Raw genomic sequence first — 27,859 nt, forward strand, 5'->3', positions numbered from 1 at the left:
TTCGGCCCGGGGGCGGGTGGGGGCGGCGCGGCGGGGCGGAGAGGGGATCTGACGTCAGGCCGCGAGGTGCTTTCCAGCCGCGAGCTGTCAGGCCGGGTGTCAGGCCCGGCAGGTACGCGGCGCGCTCCCCCGCGCCCCCTGCCCGCGGCCCCGCCGCCCCGCAGCCCCGGACCGAGCCCCAGGCCGCGAGGGCGGAAAAGCCGCTCGGAAAAGTCAGTGCGGGACGCGGGGGCGGGCGCGGGGGGCGCGCGGGCGACTTGGAAAGTTTCTTTCTCGCCGCCGGGCGGGCGGGGGAGGAGGCGTCGTCCGGGAGCGTGCGGTGGGGGGTGTGTTTGTCGGCCGCTACTGCGGGGCCCGGCGGGGCTCAGCCGCCAGCCCCCCCCCCGAGGAGCCCCCTAGGAACCCCTTACTCGGGGTGAGGGGACTCAGCGCCCCAGGACCCGACCCGGGAGCGGCCCGCCCCTGCCCCTGCCCCTGGCCCGGGCGGCGGCGGGCGCGCGGGGGGCGGGTTTGTTTGGTTTCAAAAGTGCACGTTGCCAACCGCCGCCGCCCCCCCGCGGCGGTGCGGGGAGGGGGCCGCCGAGTGACAGCTGCGGGGGGGCGGCGGGGACGGCCGGGCGCCCGGGGGGGGGGCCGCGGGCCCGCGCGAGTTCCCTTTTCCTCTGGAACAAAGGAAAGTCTGTCTCGGAGGCATCTGTCACCCCTAGCCGGGCCGGGGGAGCGCGGCGCGTGGGCCTGGTGACCCGAAGAAAGTTTGTGCGCTCTGGGCCCCTCGCCGGCCGAGCGCGGCCCGAGCCCGGGAGCGGAGAGCGCGCAGCCCGCGGGCGGGGGGCGGCCAAAATGGAGTCCGGGCGCCGCGCTGGGGTGGGGGGGCGGCGCGGAGGTGGGAGCCCGGTCCCCTCCCCTCCCCTCCCCTCCCCCTCAGGGCCGAGTTCGGAGCACAAAGCCGAGCGCGCAGGCCCGGCCGCCCCGCGCCCCTGGAGTCGGCGACGGGGAAGGGGGTGGGAACCAAACTTTTTTTCCTGCCCGGGGACAGACACGTGAGTTTTCTTTCTTTCCGGAGCCCCCCACTCCGCCCCAACCGCGATTGCGGGGCCACGGGGGGAGCTGGAGCTCCGAGTCCGCCCCGGGGGGGGGGGGCCTGCGCCGATGCCCGCCGCCCCCAGCCATGTGCTCCCCGGCCGGCGGGGGAGGCAGCGCGCTTTGTGTGAGCTGCGAGGTGGGGGTGGGGGGGTGCTCGCCGAGCTGGGGACTTGTCAGAAAGTTGGAGCTGGAAGAGCTTCAGGTCAGTGTCGGGGAGCGAGTGCTGGTCCGAGTTAGAACTGCGCCCTGGGCTGGTGGTGTCGTCTGGAGTCGCCCTGTTTGCAAAGGTCGCGGGTGGGCAGAGAGAACCTGGGATTGGGACTTGTTGCATGCTGGACGTGGGGTTTGTCCTCTGTGTGTTTTGTCTGGCGCTGAGTAGTGGGGTGATTCTGGTTTCTGAGCGATGTCAGTGTCACCTGGCGTGTGAATACAGTGTTAAGTAGAGTGTGTGTTAGGAGCTGGGGGCACTTTGCAGACTGAAAGCCGCCTGGACACAGGATAGATACCTCGGTGGAGGAAGGCCTGTTGTGGACCGAGGGGGTCATCTCGGCAGCCCATCCCTGGAACCCTGCACAAGGGGACTCTGCTGGCAGCTAGGGTAGAATTTGCACATAGAACCTTGCGTAAACTTCTCACAACCTGCCAGGGCTCCATCTGAGCTAGATCCCCACTGGCCTGCTGAGCCAGCCTTCAGTTCTGACCTCGGAAAGTTGGGTTTTCGGTGTGGCATCTCTAAATAATGTCCGTCTCACCTCCAGGTGGCCTGGTGAGTGGGTAGACCCTTCCCTCGAAAGCCTGGCCTAGCCAGCCCAGAGATCTGGGCTCTGGCCCAAATCGAAGAAACAAAACCTGGGAGATGCCAGAGTCTGCTGGCCCAGCCTGTAAGAAAGCTGTTAAAAGGCTGGGGGGGAGGAGCCTAGAGACTGGCATCAGCTCCGCCTGGAATTTTGGTTTTAAAATGTAAATGTCTTTTGCATGTGTGAACAAGAAGTTAGTCGGGAGTGAGCAACTGAGTTGTCTAGAGAATACTTCCCTGCATTTGACAGGTAGAAGGGTCCTCAAGCCTAAAGTAAGGACACAGCTAAGTTAGAAGGACCAGAGTCCAGCCTCGAAGTATTACAGATTTTTGAATTGTTCATTATGATATACCAGGCTGGGGTGAGATGACGTCTGAGAACGTCTGACTGACAGCCAGTAACGGTAACTCCACTCAGTTTGCAGGGTACAAAGTAAATGGGTTGCTATAGATCCCTACTAATTTCTCATTGAGTGTTAGAAGACCAGGAAGGCAAGATGGTTTAGATAGTATTACATGGGGGGGGGGGGGGTTTTGGGGAGGTGGAGGAGATAAACTACCAGGGTACATAACTACTATAGGAGTACATCCTAGAGGTGGGAGGGTTTTTTTGTTTGTTTGTTTGTTTGTTTTTACCAGAATGCTGCTCAGCTCTGGTTTTTGGTAGTGTGGGGGATTGAACCTGGGACTTTGGAGCCTCAGGCATGAGAGTCTCTTTTCACAACCATTATGATACCTCCTTCCCATACCCCCCTACCATTCCAAACTTTTTCAAGAAAAGAAAGAAACCACAATACCAGCTTCCTTTACTGAGTTATTATAATTCACACATTGTATAACGGGTTTGTTTAAGCATACAAATCATTGTACTTTGTTATATTCAAAACTATGGAACCTTCATAGTTAACTTATGAATATTTTTGTCACCTCAAAAAGAAACTGTCATTTAGCTACTGCTTTTTTTTTCTTTTTAAGATTTTTGTTTTATTTAATGAGAAACAGGAAGACACAGAGAAAGACCAGAGTACTGCCCAGCTAGGGTTTATGGTGGTGCTCAGGATGAACTTGGGAGCTCAAAGCTTCAGGCATAATTCTTTTGCATAACCATTATGCTGTCTCCCCAGCCCTAGCTACCACTGTCTCCTCATTCTGGATATTTCATTGCTCAGGATCATCTAAGTGGTTCTTATTTTTACTTTAATTTTAAATTTCATCCCCATTGTAGTGGGGATTAGACTGTCACTCCTTTTAGTGGCTGCATACTAGTTCTCTATATAAACAGAACACATTTTATTTACCCACTTTTGGGCTATTATGAACACTGGGGGTCGTTCCCCCAACTCACCTCCTTATCACTGGGGCTCTGTGCCAACATATCCAAAAGCTCCTGTTGGTCGCTTTTTCCTTTTTTTTTTTTCTTTCTTTCTTTCTATTTTTATTAGATAGGACAGATAGAAATTGAGATAATGGTTATGCAAAGAGACCTGAGCCTCCAAAGTCCCAGGTTCAATCCATCACACTACCATAAGCCAGAGCTGATCAGTGCTCTGGTAAAGAAGAAAGAAAAAAAAATTGAGAGGGGGGAGTCAGGCTGTAGCACAGTGGCTTAAGCGCACATGGCGCAAAGCGCAAGGACCTGTGGAAGGATCCCAGTTCCAGCCCCAGTTGCCCACCCACAAGGGAGTCGCTTCACAAGTGGTGAAGCAGGTCTGCAGGTGTCTTTTCTCTCCCTCTCTGTCTTCCCCTCCTCTCTCCATTTCTCTCTGTCCTATCCAACAATATCAAGAACAACTGTAACAATAATAACTATTACAATAAAACAACAAGGGCAACAAAAGGGAATAAATAAATAAAAATGAGAGGGGAGGGAGAAATAGGGAGAGAAAAAGAGCCACCTGCAGACCTGTTTCACCACTCCTGAAGTTTCCCCACCCCCACCAGCTTAAAGCAGGGGCTGGAACCTGAGTCGCATGGTAAAGTGTTTCCTTAACTTGGTGCACCACTGCACCACCCCCCTTTTTTAAACACTTCTTTTACAGGCTAAAGAGTTAGTTTATCGGGTAGGGTGCCTACATCATCTTGTGACTCTGGTTTGAGCCCAAGAAGCCATGGTAGGTGCTATGGCAATTAAGGAACCTCCATTGTGGTGCCCCACCCCCACCTGAGTGAGGGGGAAGTTACACAGGGGCAAGTCCCCGTTTCCACCAAAAATAAGAGTAAAGATAAAATAATTTTTCCCTTTTGTTGCCCTTTTTTATATATAGATAAATCTTTTTTTAATTGTCCTTATTTATTGGCTAGAGACAGCCAGAAATTGAGCGGAAGGGGAGAAATACAGAGGGAGAGAGAGAGACACCTGCAGCCCTGTTTCACCGTTCATGAAGCTTTCCCCCTGCAGGTGGGGACGGGGGCTTGAACCTGGGTCCTTTGTTGTAGTTATTGTTATTGATGTCGTTGTTGGATAGGACGGGAAGACAAAGGGAGAGAGAAAGACAGACACCTGCAGACCTGTTTCACCGCCTGTGAAGCGACTCCCCTGCGCAGGGGAGTCGGGGGCGTGAACCGGAATCCTTACGCCGGTCCTTGCACTTTGCGCCACTTGAGCTTAAACCCCATGCACTACCGCCCGACTCCCATAAAATAATTTTTTTAATTAGATAGAGACAGATAAATTGAGAGGGGAAAGGAAAGTGGAAAAAAAGAGAGACAGACACAGCTTTCCCCCTGCAGGTGAGGATCAGGGTCTTAAACCTGTGTCATTGCACACTGTACTGTGAGTGCTTAACCAGGTACACCACTGCCTGGTCATGATAAAATAATCTTTGCAGGCTCTAAACTTATTGAAATTACAATTACAACACCCCCCCTTTTTTTAAACCAGGACACTACTCAGTTTTTTGTTTTGTTTGTTTGTTTGTTTGATTTATTAATGAGAAAGACAGGAGAGAGAGAGAAAGAACCAGACAGTACTCTGGTACATGTGCTGCCAAGAATTAAACCCGGGACCTCATGCTGAAGAGTCCAGTGCTGTATCCACTGCGCTGCCTCCTGGACCACAGGTGTCTGTCTATCTTTCTCTCCTTTCTCAGTCTTTTCTCTATGTCCTATCCAATAACAATGACATCAGTAACAACAATACAACTACAACAATAAAAAACAAGACCAACAAAAGGAAATAAATATTTAAATAAATAAGGCCACCTACTATATATATATATATATATATATATATATATATATATTTTAGAACTTTTCGTTTATTGCTTATTTAACTTTTTTTTGCCTCCAGGGTTATTGCTGGTACTCAGTACCTACACTTCAAATCCACTGCTCCTGAAGGCTATTTTTCTTTTCCCTTTTGTTGCCCTTGTTTTATTGTCATTGTTGGATAGGACAAAGAGAAATGGAGAGAGGAGGGGAAGACAGGGAGAGAGAAAGATAGATGCCTGCAGACCTGCTTCACCACCTGTGAAGCGACTCCCTTGCTGCAGGTGGGGAGCAGGGGGTTCAAAATGGGATTCTTAAGTTGGTCCTTGCGCTTTGCACTACCTGTGCTTAACCCACTGTGCTACTGCCTGACTCCCCTGGAGGCTATTTTTTCCTTTTTGTTGCCTTTGTTGTTTATTGTTGTTGCTGTCGTTGTTGCAGGTGTGGGGGGGGGGCAGGGGCTCAAACTGGACTAGGATACTTACTGTGGTCCTTGCGCTTCGCACCATGTGTGCTTAACCCACTGTGCTACTGCTCAGCCCCCTGCTTATTTATTTTTTAACCAGAGCGCTGATCAGCTCTGGCTTATGGTGATGCCAGGGATTGAATTTTGGAGCCCCAGGCATGAGAGTCTCTCTCTCTCTCTTTTTTTTTTTTTTTTGCCTCCAGGGTTATTGCTGGGGCTCTAGGTGCCTGCACTACAAATCCACTGCTCCTGGAGGCCATTTCTCCCATTTTGTTGCCCTTGCTTGTTGTTACCCTTGTTGTTGTTATTATCATTGCTGTTGTTGTTGCTGAATAGGACAGAGAGAAATGGGGGGGGCAGAGAAAGACAAACACCTGCAGACCTGCTTCAACGCCTGTGAAGCGACTCCCCTGCAGGTGCGGAGCCAGGGCTCGAACCAGGATTCTTATGCCGGTCCTTGCACTTTGTGCCATGTGCGCTTTACCAGCTGTGCTACCCCTCAGCCGCTGCAGGAGAGTCTCTTTGCATAACCTTTATGCTATCTATACCCACCCCCACCTGTTATACTTACGTAGTTATCTACCAGCTCCATTAGTTGAAGACATAGCTTGTCCAGACTATGGTATGTCCTAAGCCTTTGAATCACAACTTCCCCCATTTTTGCTATCCCAGGCTCTGATAATGGTGTTTTATCGACTAGGAAAAGAGTGAGAGGCAAAAGTGGGTATATGGTAATGATGTCCCCATTCCCTTTGTCTCTCATTTCAGGCTTGCCAGAGGTCAACTTAGTCCCTAGACACCATGTCAGATAGTGATCTGGGTGAGGATGAAGGCCTCCTCTCCCTGGCAGGCAAGAGGAAACGCAGAGGGAACCTGCCCAAAGAGTCGGTGAAGATCCTCCGGGACTGGCTATACTTGCACCGCTACAATGCCTACCCCTCAGAGCAGGAGAAGCTGAGCCTTTCTGGACAGACCAACCTGTCAGTGCTGCAGGTAAGGAAGAGCTGGCAGGTGGCCTGGGTTCTAGTCCTGTGCCATCCCTGTCACTGACTCACTATTTGACCTTGGGCCAGTCACATGCTCCTTCTGGACTTCTTGGGTGTGATATACACACTCCGTCTTCCTGCCTCAAGAGAAGATAATGCAATGAGGTCACTGCAGCTACATTACAAATTTTGGAGAGTTGTGAAGAAGCCAAGAACTGTTGTTAATATCTATATGTTATTAACATTGAAGGCCATGGGAAGGTGTGAAGGTACCAGATGTCTAGAATTTAGAACCCCAGCTTCAGGAAGTGTTTGAATGGCAGCTTGGTTTCAGGGGCATCTGGTAATGATGCCCTGAGTTAAAAATGATTTGCAAGGGGGAGTCGGGCAGTAGCGCAGCAGTTAAACACAGGTGGTGCAAAGCACAAGGACCAGCGTAAGGATCCCAGTTCAAGCCCCCGGCTCCCCACCTGCAGAGGAGTCGCTTCACAAGCAGTGAAGCAGATTTGCAGGTTATCTGTCTTTCTCTCCCCCTGTCTCCCCCTCCTCTCTCCATTTCTCTCTGTCCTATCCAACAAAGAAGACATCAATAACAGCAACAATAATAACCACAACAATAAAACAAGGGCAACAAAAAGGAAAAATGAATAAATATTTTAAAAAATGATTTGCAGGGTGGGGGAAATAGCATGATGGTTAACGCAAAAAGACTCTCATTCCTGAGGCTCCAAAGTACCAGGTTCAATCCCTGGCATTACCATAAACCAAAGCTGATCAGTGCTCTGGTTAAAAAATAAATATCCAGGGAGTCGGGCTGTAGCGCAGCGGGTTAAGCGCAGGTGGCGCAAAGCACAAGGACTGGCATAAGGATCCCGGTTCGAACCCCGGCTCCCCACCTGCAGGGGAGTCGCTTCACAGGAGGTGAAGCAGATCTGCAGGTGTCTATCTTTCTCTCCCCCTCTCTGTCTTACCCCACTTTCTCCATTTCTCTCTGTCCTATCCAACAACGACAACAACAATAATAACTACAACAATAAAACAACAAGGGCAACAAAAGGGAATAAATAAATTAAATAAATTAAAAAATAAATAAATATCCAAAGTCCCAGGTTCAGTCAGAATTGATCAGTGCTCTGGCAAGTAATAATAATAAATTTGCAATTGCTGCCAAGAGAAGGCCTGAATAGGGGGCAGAAATAAATGGCTTACCCTGTAGAGTGCATGTTTCATAAGGTATAAGAGCTATGGCATGGGAATACTATGCAAAGGGTCAAATGCTGTGATATCTCTCTTGTCCTAAAAAAGAAAAGAAAAAAAGAGGGCTGAAGAAACTGCAGAATGGTTATGCAGATGACCTTTATGCCTGAGACTGAGCTCCCTGCTCTGCTATACACCGGAGTTGGGCAGAGCTTAGGTTAAAAAAAAGACCCTCCAAGAGCAGTGGAGTCATGCAGGAGTGAAGCCCAGGACACACACACACCCCACCACCCTACCCCCACCCCCCAAAAAAAGGTGAGGACAGCAGAAATCAGAGATTCTGTGTAGTAGCAAAGCATTTCTTGTTTGCAAAGCTAAGGCCTCACATATGAATGACTCAATACTCTTAGGCTAACTTTTTCATTCACATAGAGAACTAGAGAGACACCACAGCATCAGAAATTTACCCCAATGCCAGGGTTTTTGTACTCTACCCAGTAAGCCAGCTTCTTCAGCCATAAATCACTTCTGTGTTCAAAACCTAGTTTTGTATAGGGGAGTCTATAAGCACACTTAAAAGATCTTGTTACTCACTTTATGTCAGAGTGCAAGCTATTATCTCTTTTAAATTACCCTGAGTGCTACTAGCCTGCAGGTATCCAGTCTACATTGTGCTGAGGCAGCAAACTCTGGTCTATATACCTGCCTTACCTCCAATTTGTCTCTCACCTACCTGGAAGACACAGAGCAGACCCTCTGTTTATTAGAGGCCTATTCCCTGGCCCACTGCCCCCACTGCTTTTATAGACAGGCAAACCCTCCCTCTCCCAACCCTCCTGCTTCCTGTCCCTCCTCTTCCTTTCATAGCGCATTACTCCAGTCTGAGGTACTATCTCTCCCTCCTTCCCTCACCCCACTTTGAACCTCAGTGTTTCTCCAGTTCCTCTCCCTCCACAAAGTCTCACAGTGAATATTCAGCCCTCAGAACTCCTGTCATCTGGCTTCATTCTTGCTGGACAATGGTTAATTTGAATGTGTCTCTAAGAAGGCTCCTAGTTTCACAGACCCTTTCACATCCATAGGCAAGTCACTGCTTCCTGTCTAGCCTCTTGTTTCCCCATCAGAAAAAGGGAGATGGGGACCAGGTGGTGATGCACCTGACTGAATGCACATTTTATAATGTAGAGGGACCTGGGTTTGAGTCCCTGGTCCCCACCTGCAGGGAGAAAAGAAAGCTTTGTGTGTGGTGAAGCAGGGCTGCAGGTGTCTCTCTTTCTCTCTTCCTCTCTATCTCCCCCTTCCCTCTCAATTTCTGACTGTCTCTATCCAATAAATAAAGATAAAAAAATTTAAAAGAAAAAGGAAGATAATTGTAGCTTTCACAGGATATAAGGAACAGGGACTCAAGACAAATTCAGCACTCAGTGCGTGGTGTTTGACACAGAGTGGGTACATTAACTCTTCATTCAAATCGCTCCTAAATCACAGGTCTTAAGCTGGCCCCATACCCAGCAGTGCCTAACATCTCACTCTCTGCCTCCAAATATGCCAAAGTAATCCATTCTGTGCAGGACAGATTTGGGATCCCAGGGATCCCAGACATTCCTACCCTCTAGGAGTGTGTGGTCTGGCATGGAATAGCAAGGAAGACCTGGCCAAGACGTCTTTAAAACATTATGCTGGGATAGAAGGTAGCTCAGACTCAGGCAGAGCTTCTTAAGCTGGAACCTTAGAGGTCCCACCAGAAGTTAATTTAAGTCACATGCTAGTGAAGTTAAGTCACATACAGCCAAGAACCAGAATGATAGCCTATGTATAGCTTCTTTGCTAGTCTTCCTGCTTCTGGATGTGCCTTCAATTTGTTTTGTTGAACACACAAGTACAGATTTGATTGTATCATATAGCCCACAAACTCATTGTCCTCAGGATGGAGTCCAGATGCCTTAGGAACTTACTGGTCTCATGTCTCATTGCCCTTGGGTATCCAAGCCATCTCCCTTGGCTACTAATGGGCCTTTGCAATTGTGGTTCACTCCATTTAAGCATTTTCTTACGACAATATTTTCTGACTTCCTAGTCTAGGTTTGAGGCCACCACCATGTATTTGAGGTGTTTTTTGCTCTCTATTGGAAATGCTTTTTGCCAGAAACAGTTCTCAAATTTGAGTAATACATCAGTCCTTTGTATATTGAAAAATATATTTATTTTGCAACTAGGGAAATAACTGGTAGAGCATCAGACTTGCATGCTTGATGTATAGTATCCCAGTGTGCATGCATCTCAGTGTGTTCTGGCTTATCTCTTGTTGTCTCATGTGAAACCCTCTTTCTTGTATGTAATAAGATAAATACTATAAAGAGAAGAGAAAGATTTTTATGGGAGACCAGACAGTAGCACATTGGATTAAGTACACATGGCACAAAGTGCAAGGACCAGCATAACAGTCCTGGTTCGAGCCCCCAACTTCCCATATGTGGGGGGGGGTGTCACTTCACAAGCAGTGAAGTAGGTCTGCAGGTGTCTATCTTTCTCTCCACCTCCTCTCTTGATTTCTCTCTGCCTTATCCAACAGCAACAAAATGGAAAAAATGGCCTCCAGGAACAGTGGATTTGTGGTGCAGGCACCAAGTCCTAACAATAGCCCTGGAGGCAAAAAAAAGGGTTTTATGTGAGAACAGAGCCAGAGTACTACTCTGATACATGTGGCACTGAGGGTTTAACTGAAAACCTCAGGCATTCAAGTCCTGAATTCTACCAGCTAAGCTATTTCCCTGGCTACTACATAAATTCCATTTAAAGAAAAATTTTTTCATTGGACCCACCTCCCCCAAATATATTTACTTGAGTCCTTTTTATTATCACTGAAATGTATTCAAACAAAACTGGGCATAAACTTCATGTTTTATTCTTATATGCAACTATAAATAAAATTTTTCAAAGTAAAAAAAAAGCAAAACCAAAAATGATCCCCAAATGCATGAATGTAAAATGGTAGGTGGTGTTTTTTTTTGTTTGTTTTTTAATTTTTTAATCAGAGCATTGTTCAGCTCTAGTTTATGCTATGCTATCTACTCTCCACACCCATAGGTGGTATTTTGCTGTGTAGTATGACAGAACCACTAACTCTGCACTTGAGTGGACTTGGGTCACCAGAGGCCATGGTGGTGCTGCTCAAATCAAAATGGAAACATAGCCAAAGCATTTTTTTTTATATTTTATTTATTTATTCCCTTTTGTTGCCCTTGTTTTTTTTTATTGTTGTAGTTATTATTGTTGTTGTCATCGCTGTTGGATAGGACAGAGAGAAATGGAGAGAGGAGAGGAAGACAGAGAGGAGGAGAGAAAGATAGACACCTGCAGACCTGCTTCACCGCCTGTGAAGCGACTCCCCTGCAGGTGGGGAGCCGGGGTTCGAACCGGGATCCTTATGCCAGTCCTTGTGCTTTGTGCCACCTGTGCTTAACCCGCTGCACTACAGCCCGACTCCCAACCAAAGCATTTTTGTGGAGACTTGAGGGGTCCCTAGGACAGCAAATCCTTGAGGAACCTCCCAGATACAGCCCCCGCCAAGACTTGTATGTCTCAGGCCCCGGGTTTGATCCCTGTAACCCAGAGTAGTGCTCTGGCCTCTCATGCTGGAAACACATTTATACATACACCCTCTCCCACCTAGAGAAATGTAAGTTGGGACAAAGATTAGCTGCGGGGGGGGGGGGGTACTCTGGTGAGGTGGCACACCTGCTTGAGTGCACATATTACAGTTCATAAGGACCCAGGTTTAAGCCCTGGTCCCACCTGCAGGGGGAAAGCTTTGCAAGTGATGATGCAGTGTACAGGTCTCTCCCCCACCCCCCTTCTCTCTGTTATGTTTTGTTTTGTTTACCAGAGTACTGCTCAGCTCTGGCTTGTGGTGGTGTGGGGGGGATTGAACCTGGGACTTTGGAGCCTCAGGTATGAGAGTCTTTGCATACCATTATGCTATCTACCCTTTCCTCTCTATCTCCCCCTTTGCTCTCTATTTCAGACTGTCTCTATCCAATAAACAAACATATAATTAAAAAAAAAAATTTGGAGGTCTCACAGGTATTTCATTCCCTGAGTTATAACTGCAGTTTCTCTGGGGTTCCCCCTTGATAACCTTTTAAAAAATAAAATTTATTTATTCATGAGAAAGAGAGAGAGAACCAGACATCACTCTGGTACAGGTGCTGCCGGGAATTTCACTCGGGACCTCATGCTCGAGAGTCTACTGCCTTAGCCACTTCGCCACCTCCCAGACCACTCAACTCAATCTTTTAAACTTTTATTTACTTATTATGGATAGAGATATAAATTGAGAAGGAGGGAGTCGGGTGGTAGCGCAGAGGGTTAAGCACATGGCACAAGGACCGGTGTAAGGATCCCGGTTGGAACCCCCAGCTCCCCACCTGTAGGGGAGTTGCTTCACAAGCGGTGAAGCAGGTCTGCAAGTGTATTATCTTTCCTCCCCCCTGTCTTCCCTTCCTCTCTCCATTTCTCTGTCCTATCTAACAATGATGGCATCAGTAACTACAACAACAATTAAAAAAAAAAAAAAGGAAGTCAGGCAGTAACACAGCAGGTTAAGCACACATGGCACAAAGTGCAAGGACCAGCATAAGGATCCCAGTTCGAGCCCCTGGCTCCCCACCTGCAGGGGAGTCGTTTCACAAGCTGTGAAGCAGGTCTGCAGGTGTCTCTTTCTCTCCCCCTCTCTGCCTTCCCCTCCTCTCTCCATTTCTTTCTGTCCTATCCAACAACTACAACAATAAAACAACAAGGGCAGCAAAAGGGAATAAATAAATAAATATTCCCCAAAAAAGGGAGTAGGGCGGTAGCGCAGTAGGTTAAGTGCACATAGAGTAAAGCGCAAGGACCGGCTAAGGATCCTGGTTCGAGCCCCCAGCTCCCCACCTGCAGGGGAGTCCCTTCACAGACAGTGAAGCAGGTCTGCAGATGTCTGTCTTTCTCTCCCCTCTCTTTCTTCCCTTCCCCTCTCCATTTCTCTGTCCTATCCAACAATGACGACGACAACAATAATAATAGCTACAACAATAAAACAAGTAGGGTAACAAAAGGGAATAAATAAATATGAAAAACAAAAAAGCAAGGGTGGTCCAGGAGGTGACACAGTAGATAAAGCTTTGGACCCTTAAGCATGAGGTCCTGAGTTCAGTCCCCGGCAGCACATGTACCAGAGTGATGTCCGGTTCTTTCTCTCCTATGTTTCCTTCAGTATCGTGGAAGCTGGTACTACTTGGGCTGTCTCACATATAAAAAAAAGAAAATGGCAGGAAGGATCAGAATCTCAGAAAAAAAAAAAAGTGACTGAATTTGACAAATTTATTTTTTTTAATTCTTTTTCTCTTTTTTTATACTGTAGCACTACTCAGTTCTAGTTTATGGTGGAGTGGGGATTGAATCTGGAGCCTCGGAGCCTCAGGCATCAGTGTCTGCTTGCATAACGTCTATGCTATCTTCCACCCAAATTTTATTTCTTATTAAGGACATCTGCAAGAGGGTATTATAACATGCCTCTGGTTTAGTGGTAATGCAGGGGTGAACGTAGGACTCTCAGGCATGAGAGTCTCTTAGAGTAACCATTATCCTATCTACTCCACTGTGGAGTAGATAGGATAAATCTGTTGATTTCTTCAACCTTGGGGCCATTTAGACTCATTAGCAAGTCAATGAGTCATTTAATTAACTGATTTGCTGGTACTTGGCCTGGGGCTAGGCAGTTAGACACAAAAGTCATTTACAAAGGCTAGTCATCGGTGCTGTGACATATTAAACCTATTTTAATGCTGTAGTTTTTATTTTCCCTTTTTGCTACCAGGACTATCAGTGGGACTCTGCTTATAAGATTCCACTCTTCTGGTGGACACTTTTTTTCTTTTTCTAGATAGAGGTGAGACAGAGAAAGAAAGGTCAGGCATTGGTGCACCTAGTTAAGTGCACATATTACAGTGCACAAGGACTCAGGTTCAAAACTGTGGTATCCATCTGTATCGGGAAAGCTTTTCATGTGATGAAGCAGGGCTACAGGTGTCTCTTTCTTTTCCTCTCTACCTCCCCCTCCCCTCTCAATTTCTTTCTATCAAATAATACATACAAAATTTTAAAAAGAGAAAGAGAGACACTAAAGTACTACTCCACTAGTCATGAAACTTCCTCTGTGCAAGTGCTCTCGTGGTGGCAGGGGACTTAAACCCAGGTCTTTATGTATGGTAGCATGTGCATTCCACAGAGTGAGCCATCTCCTTGCCCTCTGCTATAGTTTCTCCCTGTTTCCTTTCCTTTCTTCCCTCCAGTTGTATTTTTTTTTTTTGCCTCCAGGGTTATTGCTGGGGCTCAGTGCCTGCACTACAAATCCCTACAAATCCGCTGCTCCTGAAGGCTATTTTTTCCCATTTTGTTGTCCTTGTTCTTGCCCTTGTTGTTGTCATTATTGCTATTGTTGTCATTCCAATTGTATTTATTAATGAGAAAGAAAACCAGACATCACTCTGGTACATGTGCTGCCGGGGAATCGAACTCAGGACTTCATGCTTGAGAGTCCCAACACTTTATCCACTGCGCCACCTCCCGCACCACCCTGCTGTAGTTTCTAACTTTCTGAGGGGCTGCCTGTTAGGGGTGGGAAGAGAAGAAAGGTAACTGGGTGGGAAGGTGCAGCCTCCATCCCTTCACTCTAGTATTGATTGAGGTTGTATTTTGTGCCAAGGCTAGTGCTGAGTGCTAATAACACAGCACAGAACAAGCACTATCCCTGCCCTCAAGAGCTTCCTGAAGGAGAACAAACATTATTTAAAGAACTGAGAGTTCAGTGTCATTATTTACCAAGGTGGTATCAGGAGCTTCTCTCAGTCCTGACAGGACTGACCGACCCTCAGTGGCCCCTTATCTTCAGGATTGCTCTCCTTACTATGGCTCCAAAGCTAACTTCCTCCCACTAGCCACCTGCTGTCTTCCCTTTCAAGGCCTTTCAACTGTATTTTTTTTGTTTGTGAGCCAACTAAGGGGCTCAGCCCACAAAGACCAGTCAAACCACTGGTACCTGGGCCAAAAACATGTGGGAAACTTGTATAGACTTACTTCATTTATTACATATGAGAGGAATTCTACATGGGGAGAGGGGAGAGAGAGAAGCAGAGCACCACCCCCCAAATGGGAATCAGACCAGGAACCTCAGATATAAAAGGTTAATGCTCTACCACTGAGCTATTTTCACCCACTGCTGTGGGGAACTTATTTAGAAACCCACATTCCTGTGAGAGTGGAGGGCATTCACCTGTAGAATGCAGGAATTCACTGTGAGTTTTGATCCCCTACACTGTATATGCCAAGTAGTACTCTATCCTCTCTTTCTCTGATAAAAATACATATTCTGGGGCCAGGCAGTGATGCACCTGGTTAAGTGCATACATTAATTACAGTGCACAAAAAAACAGATTCAAATCCCTGGTCCCCACCTGCAGGGGGAAAGCTTTTCAAGTGGTAAAACAGTGCTGCAAATGTCTCTGTCTCTCTTCCCCTCTACTTCCCTCTTAATTTCTATCTCTATCCAATAAAGATAATAAAAGAATTTTTTTTTTCTTTTTTTCCTCCTCCAGGGTTATTGCTGGGCTCGGTGCCTGCACCATGAATCCACCGCTCCTGGAGGCCATTTTTTCCCCCTTTTGTTGCCCTTGTTGTAGCTTCGCTGTGACTATTATTATTGCCTTTGTTGACGCAATTCGTTGTTGGATAGGACAGAGAGAAATGGAGAGAGGAGGGGAAGACAGAAGGGGAGAGAAAGATAGACACCTACAGACCTGCTTCACCGCCTGTGAAGCGACTCCCCTGCAGGTGGGGAGCCGGGGGCTCGAGCCGGGATCCTTACGCCGGTCCCTGCGCTTTGCGCCACTTGCGCTTAACCCGCTGCGCCACCGCCCGGCCCCCTATAAAAGAAATTTTTTAAAGAAATGTTACACATGTACCAACTACTGTATCTTACTGTTGACTATAAATCATTAATCCCCCAATAAAGGAGAAAAAATATAAATAAAATATTTTTTAAAAAATTACATTGCTGACTCCACCCCATCCCTATCTATTAAAGGAAATGAGAAGGCTAGGGAGAGATAGCATAACAATTATACAAAGTCATCTTCAAGATGATTTCTTGTTTGATAGAGGGTGAGAGACAGAGAGGAGAGACACCTGCAGCACTGTTTCATTACTTATGAAACTTCCCTGAATATAGGGACTGTGAGCTTGAACCCAGGTCTTCAAAAACTGATCATGTATGCACTCTACTGGGTGTACTACCACCAACCCCAAAGGTGATAATTATTATTTTTTTAAAAGATGATTCTAGGCCATATGCCTAAGGCTTCAAGATTCCAAGTTCAATCCCTGGCACCTCAAATCTTAGCTATAAGACAAAACTGGACAGTGTTCTGGTTTAAGGGGGGGAGCAGGGGCCAGGCAGTGGCACACCTGGTTAAGCACACACATTACAATTCCTGGTCCCTACCTACAGGGGGAAGGTTTCACAAGTGGTAAAGTAGGGTTGCAGGTGTCTCTCTGCCTTCTCCTTCCTATCAATTTCTAGCTGTCTCTGATAAAGATAATAATAAATAAAAAATTTAGAGGGGGGGGCTCTAATATAGTCAGCTGCCTTCAAGAGCATCTTGATACCTCAGAGTTACCATACACATGGATTACTGTGATGCTTTGAAAAATTCTTTCCTCCCTTTTGCTTTTTTGTTTTTAAGATTTATTTATTTAAGGTTTTTTTTTTTTTTTTTTTTAATACCAGGGCACTGCTCAGCTCTGGCTTATGATGGTTTCAGGGGATTGAATGTGGGACTTTGGAGCCTCAGGCACGATAGTCTTTTTTTTTTTTAATATTTATTTTATTTATTTATTCCCTTTTGTTGCCCTTGTTGTTTTATTGTTGTAGTTATTATTGTTGTTGTCGTTGTTGGATAGGACAGAGAGAAATGGAGAGAGGAGGGGAAGACAGGAGGAGAGAAAGATAGACACCTGCAGACCTGCTTCACCGCTTGTGAAGCGACTCCCCTGCAGGTGGGGAGCCAGGGTTCGAACCGGGATCCTTATGCCGGTCCTTGTGCTTTGCGCCACCTGCACTTAACCCGCTGCGCTACAGCCCAACTCCCACGATAGTCTTTTTATATAGCCATTATGCTATCTATCTACACACACACCCTGCCCTAAGATTTATTTATTTTTGAAGGTGAGAGAGAATCAGAGCATCACTCAGGTATACTCAGTACTAGGTACTGAACTTGGGACCTCATGCTTGAAAGTCCAACCCTTCATCCACTGTGCTACCTCCCCATCATTCTTTTGACTGTTTTTCACAACTGAAAAGACACTAAGCAGGACCAGGTGGTGGTGCACCTGGTTGAGCGCACATGTTACAATGCACAAGGACCCAAGTTCTGACAACACCCTAGTCCCCGTCGTCCCTACCTGCAGGGGGAAAGCTTCACAAATGGTGAAGCAGTGGTACAGGTGTCTCTCTGTCTCTCCTTCTTTATCACTCCCGCCCTCTCGATTTCTGACTGTCTCTATATAATAAATAAAGATAATAAAAAGTTTAAAAGGGGGGCCAGACAGTGGCGCACCTGGTTGAGTGCAAACATTACATGTGCAAGGACCCGGGTTCAAGCCCCTGGTCCCCACCTGAAGGAGAGAAAGCTTCACGAGTGGTGAAGCAGGGCTGCAGGTGTCTCTCTATCTCTCCCCCCTTCCATCTCCCCCTCCCCTCTCAATTTCTGGCTGTCTTTATACAATAAAGATTTTAAAAAATTTGGGGGGGGAGCTGGGTGGTGGCGCAGCGGGTTAAGCGCACGTGGCGCAAAGTGCAGGGACCGGCAGAAGGATACCAGTTCGAGCCCCGGCTCCCCACCTGCAGGGAAGTCGCTTCACAGGCGGTGAAGAAAGTCTGCAGGTGTCTGTCTTTCTCTCCCCCTCTCTGTCTTCCCCTCCTCTCCATTTCTCTCTGTCCTATCCAACAGTGATGACATCAATGACATCAATAACTACAACAATAAACAACAAAATAAAGGCAACAAAAGAAAATTTTTTTTTAAAATGAAAAAAAAAAAGAATAACCAAAAAAATTTTTTTATTTTAAAAAGACACTAAAGGGCAGAGCATAGATAGCATAATGGTTATGCAGACACTCATGCCTGAGGCTCCAAAGACCCAGGTTCAGTTCCCCCACACCACCATAAGCCAGAGCTGAGCAGTGCTCTGATTAAAAACAAAACAAAACAAAAAACAACACTAAAACTAAAGTACTTGTGTTGTTCTCCCCAAACTCCCTACTCCAGATGGTGGTCTTCTCCCGCCCCCTGGTCCCCTCTCCTGTTTGCCACAAGGGCTACCCGTGTCCTTCATCTTAGCCACTAATTTAAAAATACTGACAGCGCAAGAGCTTTTCAGCCAGGGCCCTGTTTTATGGTAGACAGGCTTTTAGACATCCAGTCTGTGTTTTACCATATTAATCACAGAATTCACCATGGCATTCTCCCTACCCCAAAGACCTGGGGTGGTGGTGGTAGGTAAATTGCATGCTTGTTTCCTGACTTAGGCATGTGTCTGGCAGCTGGAAGGGGCTCCAGAAAACCCCAATAGTCTGTTATCACACTGGCATTGGCAGTGCACTCAGGCCTCTGCCCTTGCCTGGCCCCCTTCAGCTGTGCATTTCTGTTGGATGAGAAAACAAAACAGACAGTAGACTGACTGCCAAGTTTTTGGCTACAGACCGAAAACAGGGTGAATGAAGGGAGGGTGGGGTGTTCCTGTTGTTCTCTGAGAATTATAATCCAAAATGGGAGGTGCAGCTAGGGGCTAGGTACCCAGGCAGCTGCTAGTAAAACCCCAGATGCCCCTCCCCAAGACAGCTTTCTCTATAGCACTAGTCCTCCTGCACTGGACCCAGGTTGCAGTGACCTGGCCACTTCCCCAGCAGGCAGGGTGGGGTGGAAAGTGCAGCACTGTCCTATAGCACAGGTAACTGAGGAGGCAGCTGTGTCTGGCTCTCTCTCGTCTTTGCTCTTGCCAGTCATGGCTGCCTAGAACCAAGTTGGCTCAACTAAATCTCCCAGCTTTTGCACACGTGACCTTGAACAAGTTACTGACCCTCTTATCAAGCCTCTTGTGTTTTATCAGTGGTTCAGATAAAATGGAAATCACCTCAAAACCTGTCTGGTATTGTTGAAGATTAAATGAGTAATTAATGTGAAACATCCTGCACGGCACCTGATGTTTTGTGTTTACTGTCAGAATCATCATGATATTCAGCCATTCATCTGGTTTCTCTGGTAAAATACAGCAAAGCAGAATAAGGACAGTAGGAATCCTATAGCAAGGAGACCTGGGTTTGAGTCCCAGTTCTATACAGAGGCCAAGTTCTTTCATCTCTTTCAAGTTCTCTTTAGTACTTTGGGAGTACTGCTTACTACCTTCTGGCTGTCCACAGGTAAACATAATGTCAGATGACAGGCATGATACCTGGTGTCAAAGGTGCCTAGTTATTTCCCTTCCTTTGTTGCACACAGCTGTTTGGACTCACTTTCCTTAAGGTTCCCCTCCAATTCCAGCCAGAATTTAGTTCAGTTAGTGTCTGCTGATAATCTGCTTTTATGTTTGCTACATTGTATTGGTAGAACTATGATAGAGAAGATAGTTAAATGGGGACCCAAGGATAGAGTCCTTCAGGCATGATGGAGAGGGAGAGAAGGCCACAAGAAGACTCTGGATCTGCCTTGGCCAAGAGCTTCACTAGCCTGATAGGGCAACGTGCCTTTGGTCACCTGTGGAATGGGAACAGCTGATGCAGTTGGTGCCGGGGTTTTCACTGTTTCTGCTCAATGTCTTCCAGTGGAGATGGGAAGGGAGGGAAGGACACAACAGTACTGCAGCTTCCCCAGTGCAATAGGGGCCAAGCCCAAGCCTGGATTATAGGCATGGCAAAGCAGGAACCTTTCTAGGCTATCTCACCAGCCTCCCCTTTTGGGGGTGTCAGGGGGGTTCTTTTAAAGATTGATTTTACTTATTACATTTACATATCAGTGAGAGAGTTTTGCATGAGAGAGAGACAAGCCAGTGTACCACTCTTTTTTTTTTTCTTTTGCCTCCAGGGTTATTGCCGGGGCTCGGTGCCTGCACCACAAACCCACTGCTCCTGAAGACCATTTTTTCCCCTTTTGTTGCCCTTGTTGTTCCATCATTGTTGTTGTTACTATTGTTGTTGTTGTTGCTGTCATTGGATAGGACAGAGAGAAATGGAGAGGGGAGGAGGAGGGGAAGACAGAGAAGGGGAGAGAAAGATAAGATAACCTGCAGACCTGCTTCATCGCCTGTGAAGCAACTCCCCTGCAGGTGGGGAGCCAGGGGCTCGAACCAGGATCCTTAGCTGGTCCTTGAGCTTTGCACCACATACGCTTAACCCGCTGAGCTCCCACCTGACTCCCGCCAGTGTACCACTCTTAAGTGTATGTATGTACCAGAGACCAAGCCAGGAACTCCAGGCATGCAAGTTAGATGCTCTACCAGTTAAGATATCTCTCCAGCAGCTTGTTTTTGTTCTTGACCAGAGCACCATTCACTCTTGCTACTGGGAATGCAGAGATCAAACTGGGAACCCTAGACATGCAAACCTCACTATCTTCCTAGCCTTCCACCCACATTCTGTATAGTTCTTTCTTTTCCTTTTAAAACTTAACCCTTCACAGACCCTTTATCTACACAAGTCTTTCTTAATGTTTATATGCTACTTTTATATTCTTTCTTCTGACACTTAACTGGTTGTGGATTATTTCCAGTCACCACAACTAGATGAGCTAACTGTAAGCTTGACAGGGCAGGGTTCATGTGTGTTTAGTAGATAACCGCATCCTAGACACTAAAAACTAATCTTGGGCACATAGTAAGCATTCCATAAACAGTATTTGAGCATGAAAGGGAAAACAGGAAAATGAAACATTCTAATTTAACTGGTATAGCAAATAAAATTTGTTGGGATCTGGGACACTGTGACAGCCTCAGAAAGATTCAGAGAGGAGTCTCCCATGTCTCCAGATTCAAACACTCAGGAGTAGGGTCTCTGGCTGGAAGGAAAATTCTACCTGGTTGAGCTTTTTAAGTATGTCTCTGTCACAGAAATGAAAGGTGATCAAATTCACAGGGATGATGTAACTATTTGAAGAAAATTGTATAATGTTCAGTAAATAGCAAGTACTGGTAAACTCTTAATACTACTGAATTGACAAGAAAATGACTAGAGAAAGAGGAAGGACATGGGTAAAATGGTTTTCTTTCTTTTTTTCATTTATTTTTTATCAGAGCATTGTTTAGCTTTGGCTGATGTTGGTGCAGGTGATTGAACCTGGGACCTTGCAGCCTCAGACATGAGAGTCTATTTGCATAACCATTATGCTATCTCCCCTGCCCCCCAAGCATGGGTAAAATGTTATGGGGTTATATTTACTTACTTATTAATGAAAGAGTTGATGTTTTGTTTATTTAATATTTAATTTACTATGAAAGAGAAAGGACCAGAGTTCTGGCATAAAGTGGTGCCCAGGATTGAACCCAGATCCACTAGAATCTCAGGCATGCAAGTTGGTGCTCTCACAGACCGAACTATCTCCCCAGCCCAAGAGCTGGTGGTTTAGGGACCAGAAGATAGCTCACCTTCTAGAATGTAGGCTTTATTTCATGAAGCCCTGGGCTCAAGCCCTGGTACCACATGAGAGCACCATGAACCATGGAAAAACCAAGATAGTTCCATGGCTGGTTATCAAGTACCTTTTTTTGTCTCCCCTCTTCACCCCCACTCTATTTTAAAATAACTGTTGTAAAACAGGTTAAACTAGCCATGAGAAATTAAGAAACTTTTTTCTAGTCCTATCCATGGCTGTTTTTAAATTAATTAACTAATTAATTAATTTTAATAAGATACAGAGAGAAAGACCAGAGCACTATTCAGCTCTGGGTTATAGCGGTGCTAGGGATTGTACTTAGAACCCTGGAGCTTTAGGCCTAACCCTAACCATTATGCAGTCTCCCCAGGACAGGGATTCTGGTTTTTTGTTGTTGTTGTTTGTTTGTTTTTGTTTTTTGCCTCCCGGGTTATCACTGGGGCTCAGTGTCTGCACTTATGAATCCACTGCTCCTGGAAGCCATTTTTTCCCATCTTGTTGCCATTGATGTTGTCATTGATAGGACAGAGAGAAATCAAGAGAGATGGGGAAGACAGAAAGAGAAAGAGAGAGAAAGATAAGACACCTGCAGACTTGCTTTCCTGCCTGTGAAGCAAACTCCCTTCAGGTGGGGAGCCGGGGGCTTAAACCGAGATCCTTATGCTGGTCCTTGGGCTTTGCGCCATGTGTGCTTAACCCGCTGCACTACTGCCCGACCCCCGTTTTTCTTTTTTTTCCCTTTTGGCCTCCAGGATTATTGCACTACAAATCCACTGCTCCTGGAGGCTATTTTTCCCATTTTGTTGCCCTTGTTGTGTTGTTATTGTTGTCATTGGTGGTGGATAGGATAGGACAGAGAGAAATCAAGAGAGGAGGGGAAGACGGGGAGAGAAAGACCTGCTTCATGGCTTGCAAAGCAACCCCCTGCAGGTGGGGAGCTGGGGGCTCAAACCGGGATCCTTATGCCGGTCCTTCCGTGTTTGTGCCATATGCCCTTAACCTGCTGCAATACCACCTAGCCCTGTTTTTGTTTTTTAAGATTTATTTCATGGTCTGAGAGCTGGCGCAATGGATAAAGCATTGGATTCTCCAACATGAATCCCCAAGTTCAATCCCTGGCAGCACATGTACTAGAGTGATAGCTGGTTCTTTCTCTTTCTCCTCCTATCTTTCTCATTAATAAATAAAATACTTAAAAAATATATATATCTTATTTCATGAGGGGCAGGTGGAAATAACATAATGGCTTTGCAAAGACTCAGGCCTGAGGCTCTAAAGTCCCAGGTTCAATCACCAGCAGCAGCATAAGCCAGAGCTGAGCAGTGTTCTGGTCTATCTCTCTGTATCTTCTTCATTAATAAATTAATTAAGTTAAATATTAAACATAAAGATTTAATTTCATGAGAGTGAGAAAGTCCAGAGCACCATTCTGACATATTTGGTGCTGGGTCTTGAACCTGGTACCTCACAAGTAGTCCTGTTTTTATTTATTTGGACTGAAAGATGCCATTTCTTCTTATTCTTATTTTTTAAACCAGAGCACTAATTAGCTTTGGTTTATGCTGTTGCGGGAGATTGAACCTGGGACTTTGTAGCCTCAGACATGAGAGTCTCTGTGCATAACCATTATGCTATCTACCTACCCCTGTCAGTCCTATTCTAAAATGAGCTATTGTGGTTTTTGTTTTGTTTTGTTTGTTTTTTCAAATCACTTGGTGAAGAGTGATACTAGTATTGACTAGGTTCCTGCTGCTCTTGGGTATTTGAATTCTATTAGCTATTCAGATTCTCCTTACCCTCCTGGTATCATTCATTCATGCATGAAGAGACTGTACCAAGCCCTATCCCAACTGTGAGTGAATAAAAATAAATATTGATTTTCTCCACTCTAGCCCTAATACATTTCCCCATAAGATTTATTTATTCATTGTCGAGAGTGAAAAAGGAGGAAGAATGAGAATCAAAACATCACTCTGACACAGTTTAGAATTAATCCTGTAGGCTTGATCCTGTGTCTGACGGTGGTGTGTGGGGGATTGAACCTTGGACTTCAGAGTCTCAGGCATCAGAGTCTGTTTATCAAAAGATAAAAAGTCATTTTTTTAAATATTTATTTTATTTATTCCCTTTTGTTGCCCTTGTTGTTTTATTGTTGTAGTTATTATTGTTGTTGTCGTTGTTGGATAGGACAGAGAGAAATGGAGAGAGGAGGGGAAGACAGAGAGGAGGAGAGAAAGATAGACACCTGCAGACCTGCTTCACCCCCTGTGAAGCGACTCTCCTGCAGGTGGGGAGCCGGGGTTCGAACCAGGATCCTTATGCCGGTCCTTGTGCTTTGCGCCACCTGCGCTTAACCCGCTGCGCTAAAGCCCGACTCCCAAAAGTCATTTTTAAAAAGTGCACATGGTGCAAAGCGCAAGGACCGATGTAAAGATCCCGGTTCAAGCCCTCGGCTCCCCGCCTGCAGGGGAGTCGCTTCGCAAGCAGTGATGCAGGTCTGCAGGTGTCTTTCTCTCCCCCTCTCTGTCTTCCCCTCCTCTCTCCATTTCTCTCTGTCCTATCCAACAACAAAGACAGACAACAATAATAACTACAACAATAAAACAATAAGGGCAAAAAGGAATAAATAAATGTTATTAATTTTTTAAGTATTGCTTGAATGCACATTTAATTAAATTCCAGTTTTGCTTGGAAATACTATTTCTCCTACTTGACAGTTTCTTGTGCTTTATGATGCTTCTACCACACACACACACACACACACACACACACACACACACCATCTTCGTCCCCTTACACCATCTTCGTCCCCTCAACCTCCTCTTTTTTAAGTATTATTTATTTATTGGAATTTTGATGTCTCTACATCAAAATTCAAGAGGAAAGTTAATGACAGGGAGAGAGACACCTGCAGCCCTGCTTCACCAATTGACAAGCTTCCCCTCCCCCCCCCCTTTTTTTTTAACGAAACAAAATTCTGCTCTAGAAACTTAAGAGTGAATTGCTTCTGGCACTACTCCTACTCTCCTTCATATTCCCATATCCAGCTGGACACCAGGTTTTGTCATTTCTACTTTCCCAAACAGATCAATCATTTATTATCTTCTCATCACCTCCCTTAAGGTAACTTGATATATATAGCCTTTCTCTCTGCTTCCACTCTGTTCTCCTCCTAGCAAGTTGCTCCTTTGATTAAAACCTTTCTACAGTTCTCCATCACCCTTGGAATCAAGAACAAAATCCCCACTAAAGAGGTAAACTCTAGCAAACCACCTTAAGCTCCAGCCACATAGTCCTTGCTTGAATTCCTATAGGGTTTTAGGTCTCTCTGACTGAAATGCTCTGTTCTATTTTGGCTTCCCACCTAAACTACTGCTTATCCTTCAGATCTCAGATTACAGGCTGTTTCCTCAGAGAATACTAACCTGAGTCCACAAAGACTAGATTGAGTCTTTCCATCATTGTCTCCATCACCATCATCTACCGTCCCTTCATTGACTGAATCACTATTAAGGATTTATATACATTTGTACATTTCTTACTTAGCATTCGGTTCTCAACATGAATCTCTCTGAGGCCCAGACTGTGTCTTTGTTACTGTGCTCTTGGAACCTGAAAAACAGTGTTTCACAACTGTTTTTGACTGTCACTATCTCTTATATTCATTCTAGATATGTAACTGGTTCATCAATGCCAGGCGGCGGCTTCTCCCAGACATGCTTCGGAAGGACGGCAAAGACCCCAACCAGTTCACCATTTCCCGCCGCGGGGGAAAGGCCTCAGATGTAGCCCTCCCTCGTGGCAGCAGCCCCTCTGTGCTGGCTATGTCTGTACCAGCCCCTACCAATGTGCTTTCTTTGTCTGTGTGCTCCATGCCACTCCACTCGAGTCAGGGGGAAAAGCCAGCACCTCCTTTTCCACAAGGGGAGCCAGAGCCCCCTAAGCCCCTGGTGACCCCTGGTAGCACACTCACTCTGCTGACCAGGGCTGAAGCTGGAAGCCCCACTGGTGGACTCTTTAATACACCACCACCCACACCCCCAGAGCAGGACAAGGAGGACTTCAGCAGCTTCCAGCTCCTGGTGGAGGTGGCACTACAGAGGGCTGCTGAGATGGAGCTTCAGAAGCAGCAGGAACCGTCACCCCCCTTACTGCACACTCCGATCCCCTTAGTCTCTGAAAACCCAAAGTAGGCATCTGACAGCAGGGGTGCTCGAAGCTCGAGCCAGCTGTCCTGGGTTTCCATTTCCCTTCCATACAGAGGGTTTTCTTTGGATCACTGCCAAACATCTGGATCACCTCCTCTGTTCAGAGGTCTTTAGCAGGAAGATGCCAGCTGGTGTCACTGCACTGTGATGAAGACCTCTACCTACTCTGCTGACTCTGCCGTTTCTCCAGGCCTCCTTAGTGATGAGACCACGAGATGAGAGACGGGCATGGTGCTGCTGCTGCTTCTCCAGAGAACCTCCAGGACACCTCTGTTCCCATCCGCTTTCCTGGGCTGGGCACAGGAAACCTGCCATGTTCAGACCTATACTGGGTCTAAATTGCCCCTGAGCCGGGCCTCTTTTAGTTAGCCAAGCGTAGACATTCCAAGTTCATAAGTGTGAACTAAAGAGAAACTTGGCAAATGTAACAGAACCGACTCTAGTTGAATGTTTAGGTTTTCACTAAACTTTGTGTTTATTTTTCCCTTTTTACTGTGGTGTGGATCAGTGGGAGAGTAATGAGTCCAGGTGTGGGAAATGAGAGCATGTTTGTTGTGTGATGAAGTCTGATGAACTGGAGATGATCCACCACAGTAACTGGTAATTGTTTTACACAAGGATGAGTATTTCTGTTTGGGGGACCAGCTAAATCTGCAAAATTCCAAAAAGTTTTATTGTTGGTTTAGTTTACAAAAAGAGTAAGAGTAGGGGGGAAAATATGGCATTTGGCTTTTCTACATCAGTCACAGGAGGAGGATAAAGCCATAGCCAGAGAGAGGGTCCAACAGAGAATCTGACCAAACCTTCTATGCACAGAGCAAAGAAGTATAAGACCAGAGAATTGTTTGCTTTTTCTATTTTTGTTTTTACTGTACTGGGGATGGGGTGGGATAAGCTAGAGGCAGTGGGTTTTTGTTTTTGTTTTCTCTTTAGTGTTTTTCCCTTATTGAAAGTCTTGCCCTACAGCTTGAGTTTTTAATTCTTTTAGGAACTTGAGTTAATGAGGCCAGGAAATCGTAAGTTCCCAACAACTCCTACTGAAAGAAAAGTGGGCCACCTACTGGCCAGGAAGCCTGTTTAACTGACTCAAGCTAGCATCTTTTCCCAGGATGGTGGTTGAAAACTATTCTTAGAGGAAGCAGGACTTAAGGCCCACAACTGTTAGACCTTAGAGAGGCTGGGACTGAAGTCTGCTTGTGAAAGCAACCTGTTCCCCATGAGTCTTTGTGTTGTACCTTTCTTTAAACTGGAGTTGCGGAGGTGCCTACCCTGAACTTCACAGTGAAACAGATCACAGTTGGGCATCTCCTCCCCATTTTTCTATCGTGCTGTTTTCATTGCTGACAACATATACTAGCAATATACCCCACTTCTATGTATCCTAAGAAACACTAATCCTAAATTGTTAGCTGAAGTGTCTTTTTGTTCTGAAAAAAAAATTAATGGGCAAGCCAACTTGTCAGGAGCCCCCAGCCTGTAGTTTCCTGAAGCTGCCAGCTAGGACACAAGCAGGAGAGGTCCTGGGTGTTTGTTGACTGGCTTTGGGTGAGCCTGACCAAGAAAGAGGCTATAGCACATGCTCTGTCCTTCCTGGACAGATCCCCAAATCCTTCAGTCTCTTTGCCCACTCATTGCTTTGCGAGGTGGCGATTGGTTTAATTAAGAAAAGTGAGCTTTACTGTCCATGAGTAAGCAAAATTCCTAGGCTCTTTTTTGCCTACCTGTCTCTTCCAACTGTGCCTTCTCCTTGCATGCCACAGGGGGATCAGGGATCATCACCCTCCTGAGGCCCAGCTGAGGTAAAGTGATTATGGCAGCTTCAAGGTTAGTTGACGGTGCTGTTTGTCCAGACTCTTCCACACCACCCATGTCTGTGATCCCAGGTCTGGTATGAGTGTTGTAAGATGTCTGTAGCAGGGGACTCAACATGTACTGGGTTGAGATGTGGCTTCCCTTCCCACAGTGCACTGAGCAGTGGAGCAGGTGAGGGAGCCATGCTGCTGAATTCTGGTTGGCATCCCCTTCCCCCCCTTGTCCAAGGTGAGGTCTCTGCTTAATGTGGTTGTTTAATAAGCCAAGAGAAGCATAGTTATCCCATTGAATTATTTGAGCAAAGAACTACTGTAAATAACTTTTGTTTTTGTCTTTTGTCAAATAAAGTTGTTTTTGGTTTT

General features: G+C 46.3%; 1 protein-coding gene across 4 annotated transcripts; it reads left to right on the top strand.

The window, feature by feature from the left end:
* On the top strand, positions 1–27,859 carry TGIF2 (TGFB induced factor homeobox 2). Of its 4 annotated transcripts, none has more exons than XM_060189465.1 (3): positions 1–212; positions 6,321–6,545; positions 25,149–27,859. In XM_060189465.1, the coding sequence occupies exons 2-3, from the start codon at positions 6,354–6,356 to the stop codon at positions 25,668–25,670; spliced, it is 714 nt and encodes a 237-aa protein (XP_060045448.1). In that variant the 5' UTR covers positions 1–212; positions 6,321–6,353; the 3' UTR covers positions 25,671–27,859. The 4 variants fall into 4 exon arrangements, with proteins under 4 accessions (XP_060045448.1, XP_060045465.1, XP_060045454.1 ...); XM_060189482.1 differs by having other exon boundaries at positions 29–112; XM_060189471.1 differs by lacking the exon at positions 1–212 and adding an exon at positions 671–1,040.

This window comes from Erinaceus europaeus, chromosome 1, assembly GCF_950295315.1.
Source record: "Erinaceus europaeus chromosome 1, mEriEur2.1, whole genome shotgun sequence".
In the NCBI taxonomy this organism is placed as follows: Eukaryota; Metazoa; Chordata; class Mammalia; order Eulipotyphla; family Erinaceidae; genus Erinaceus; species Erinaceus europaeus.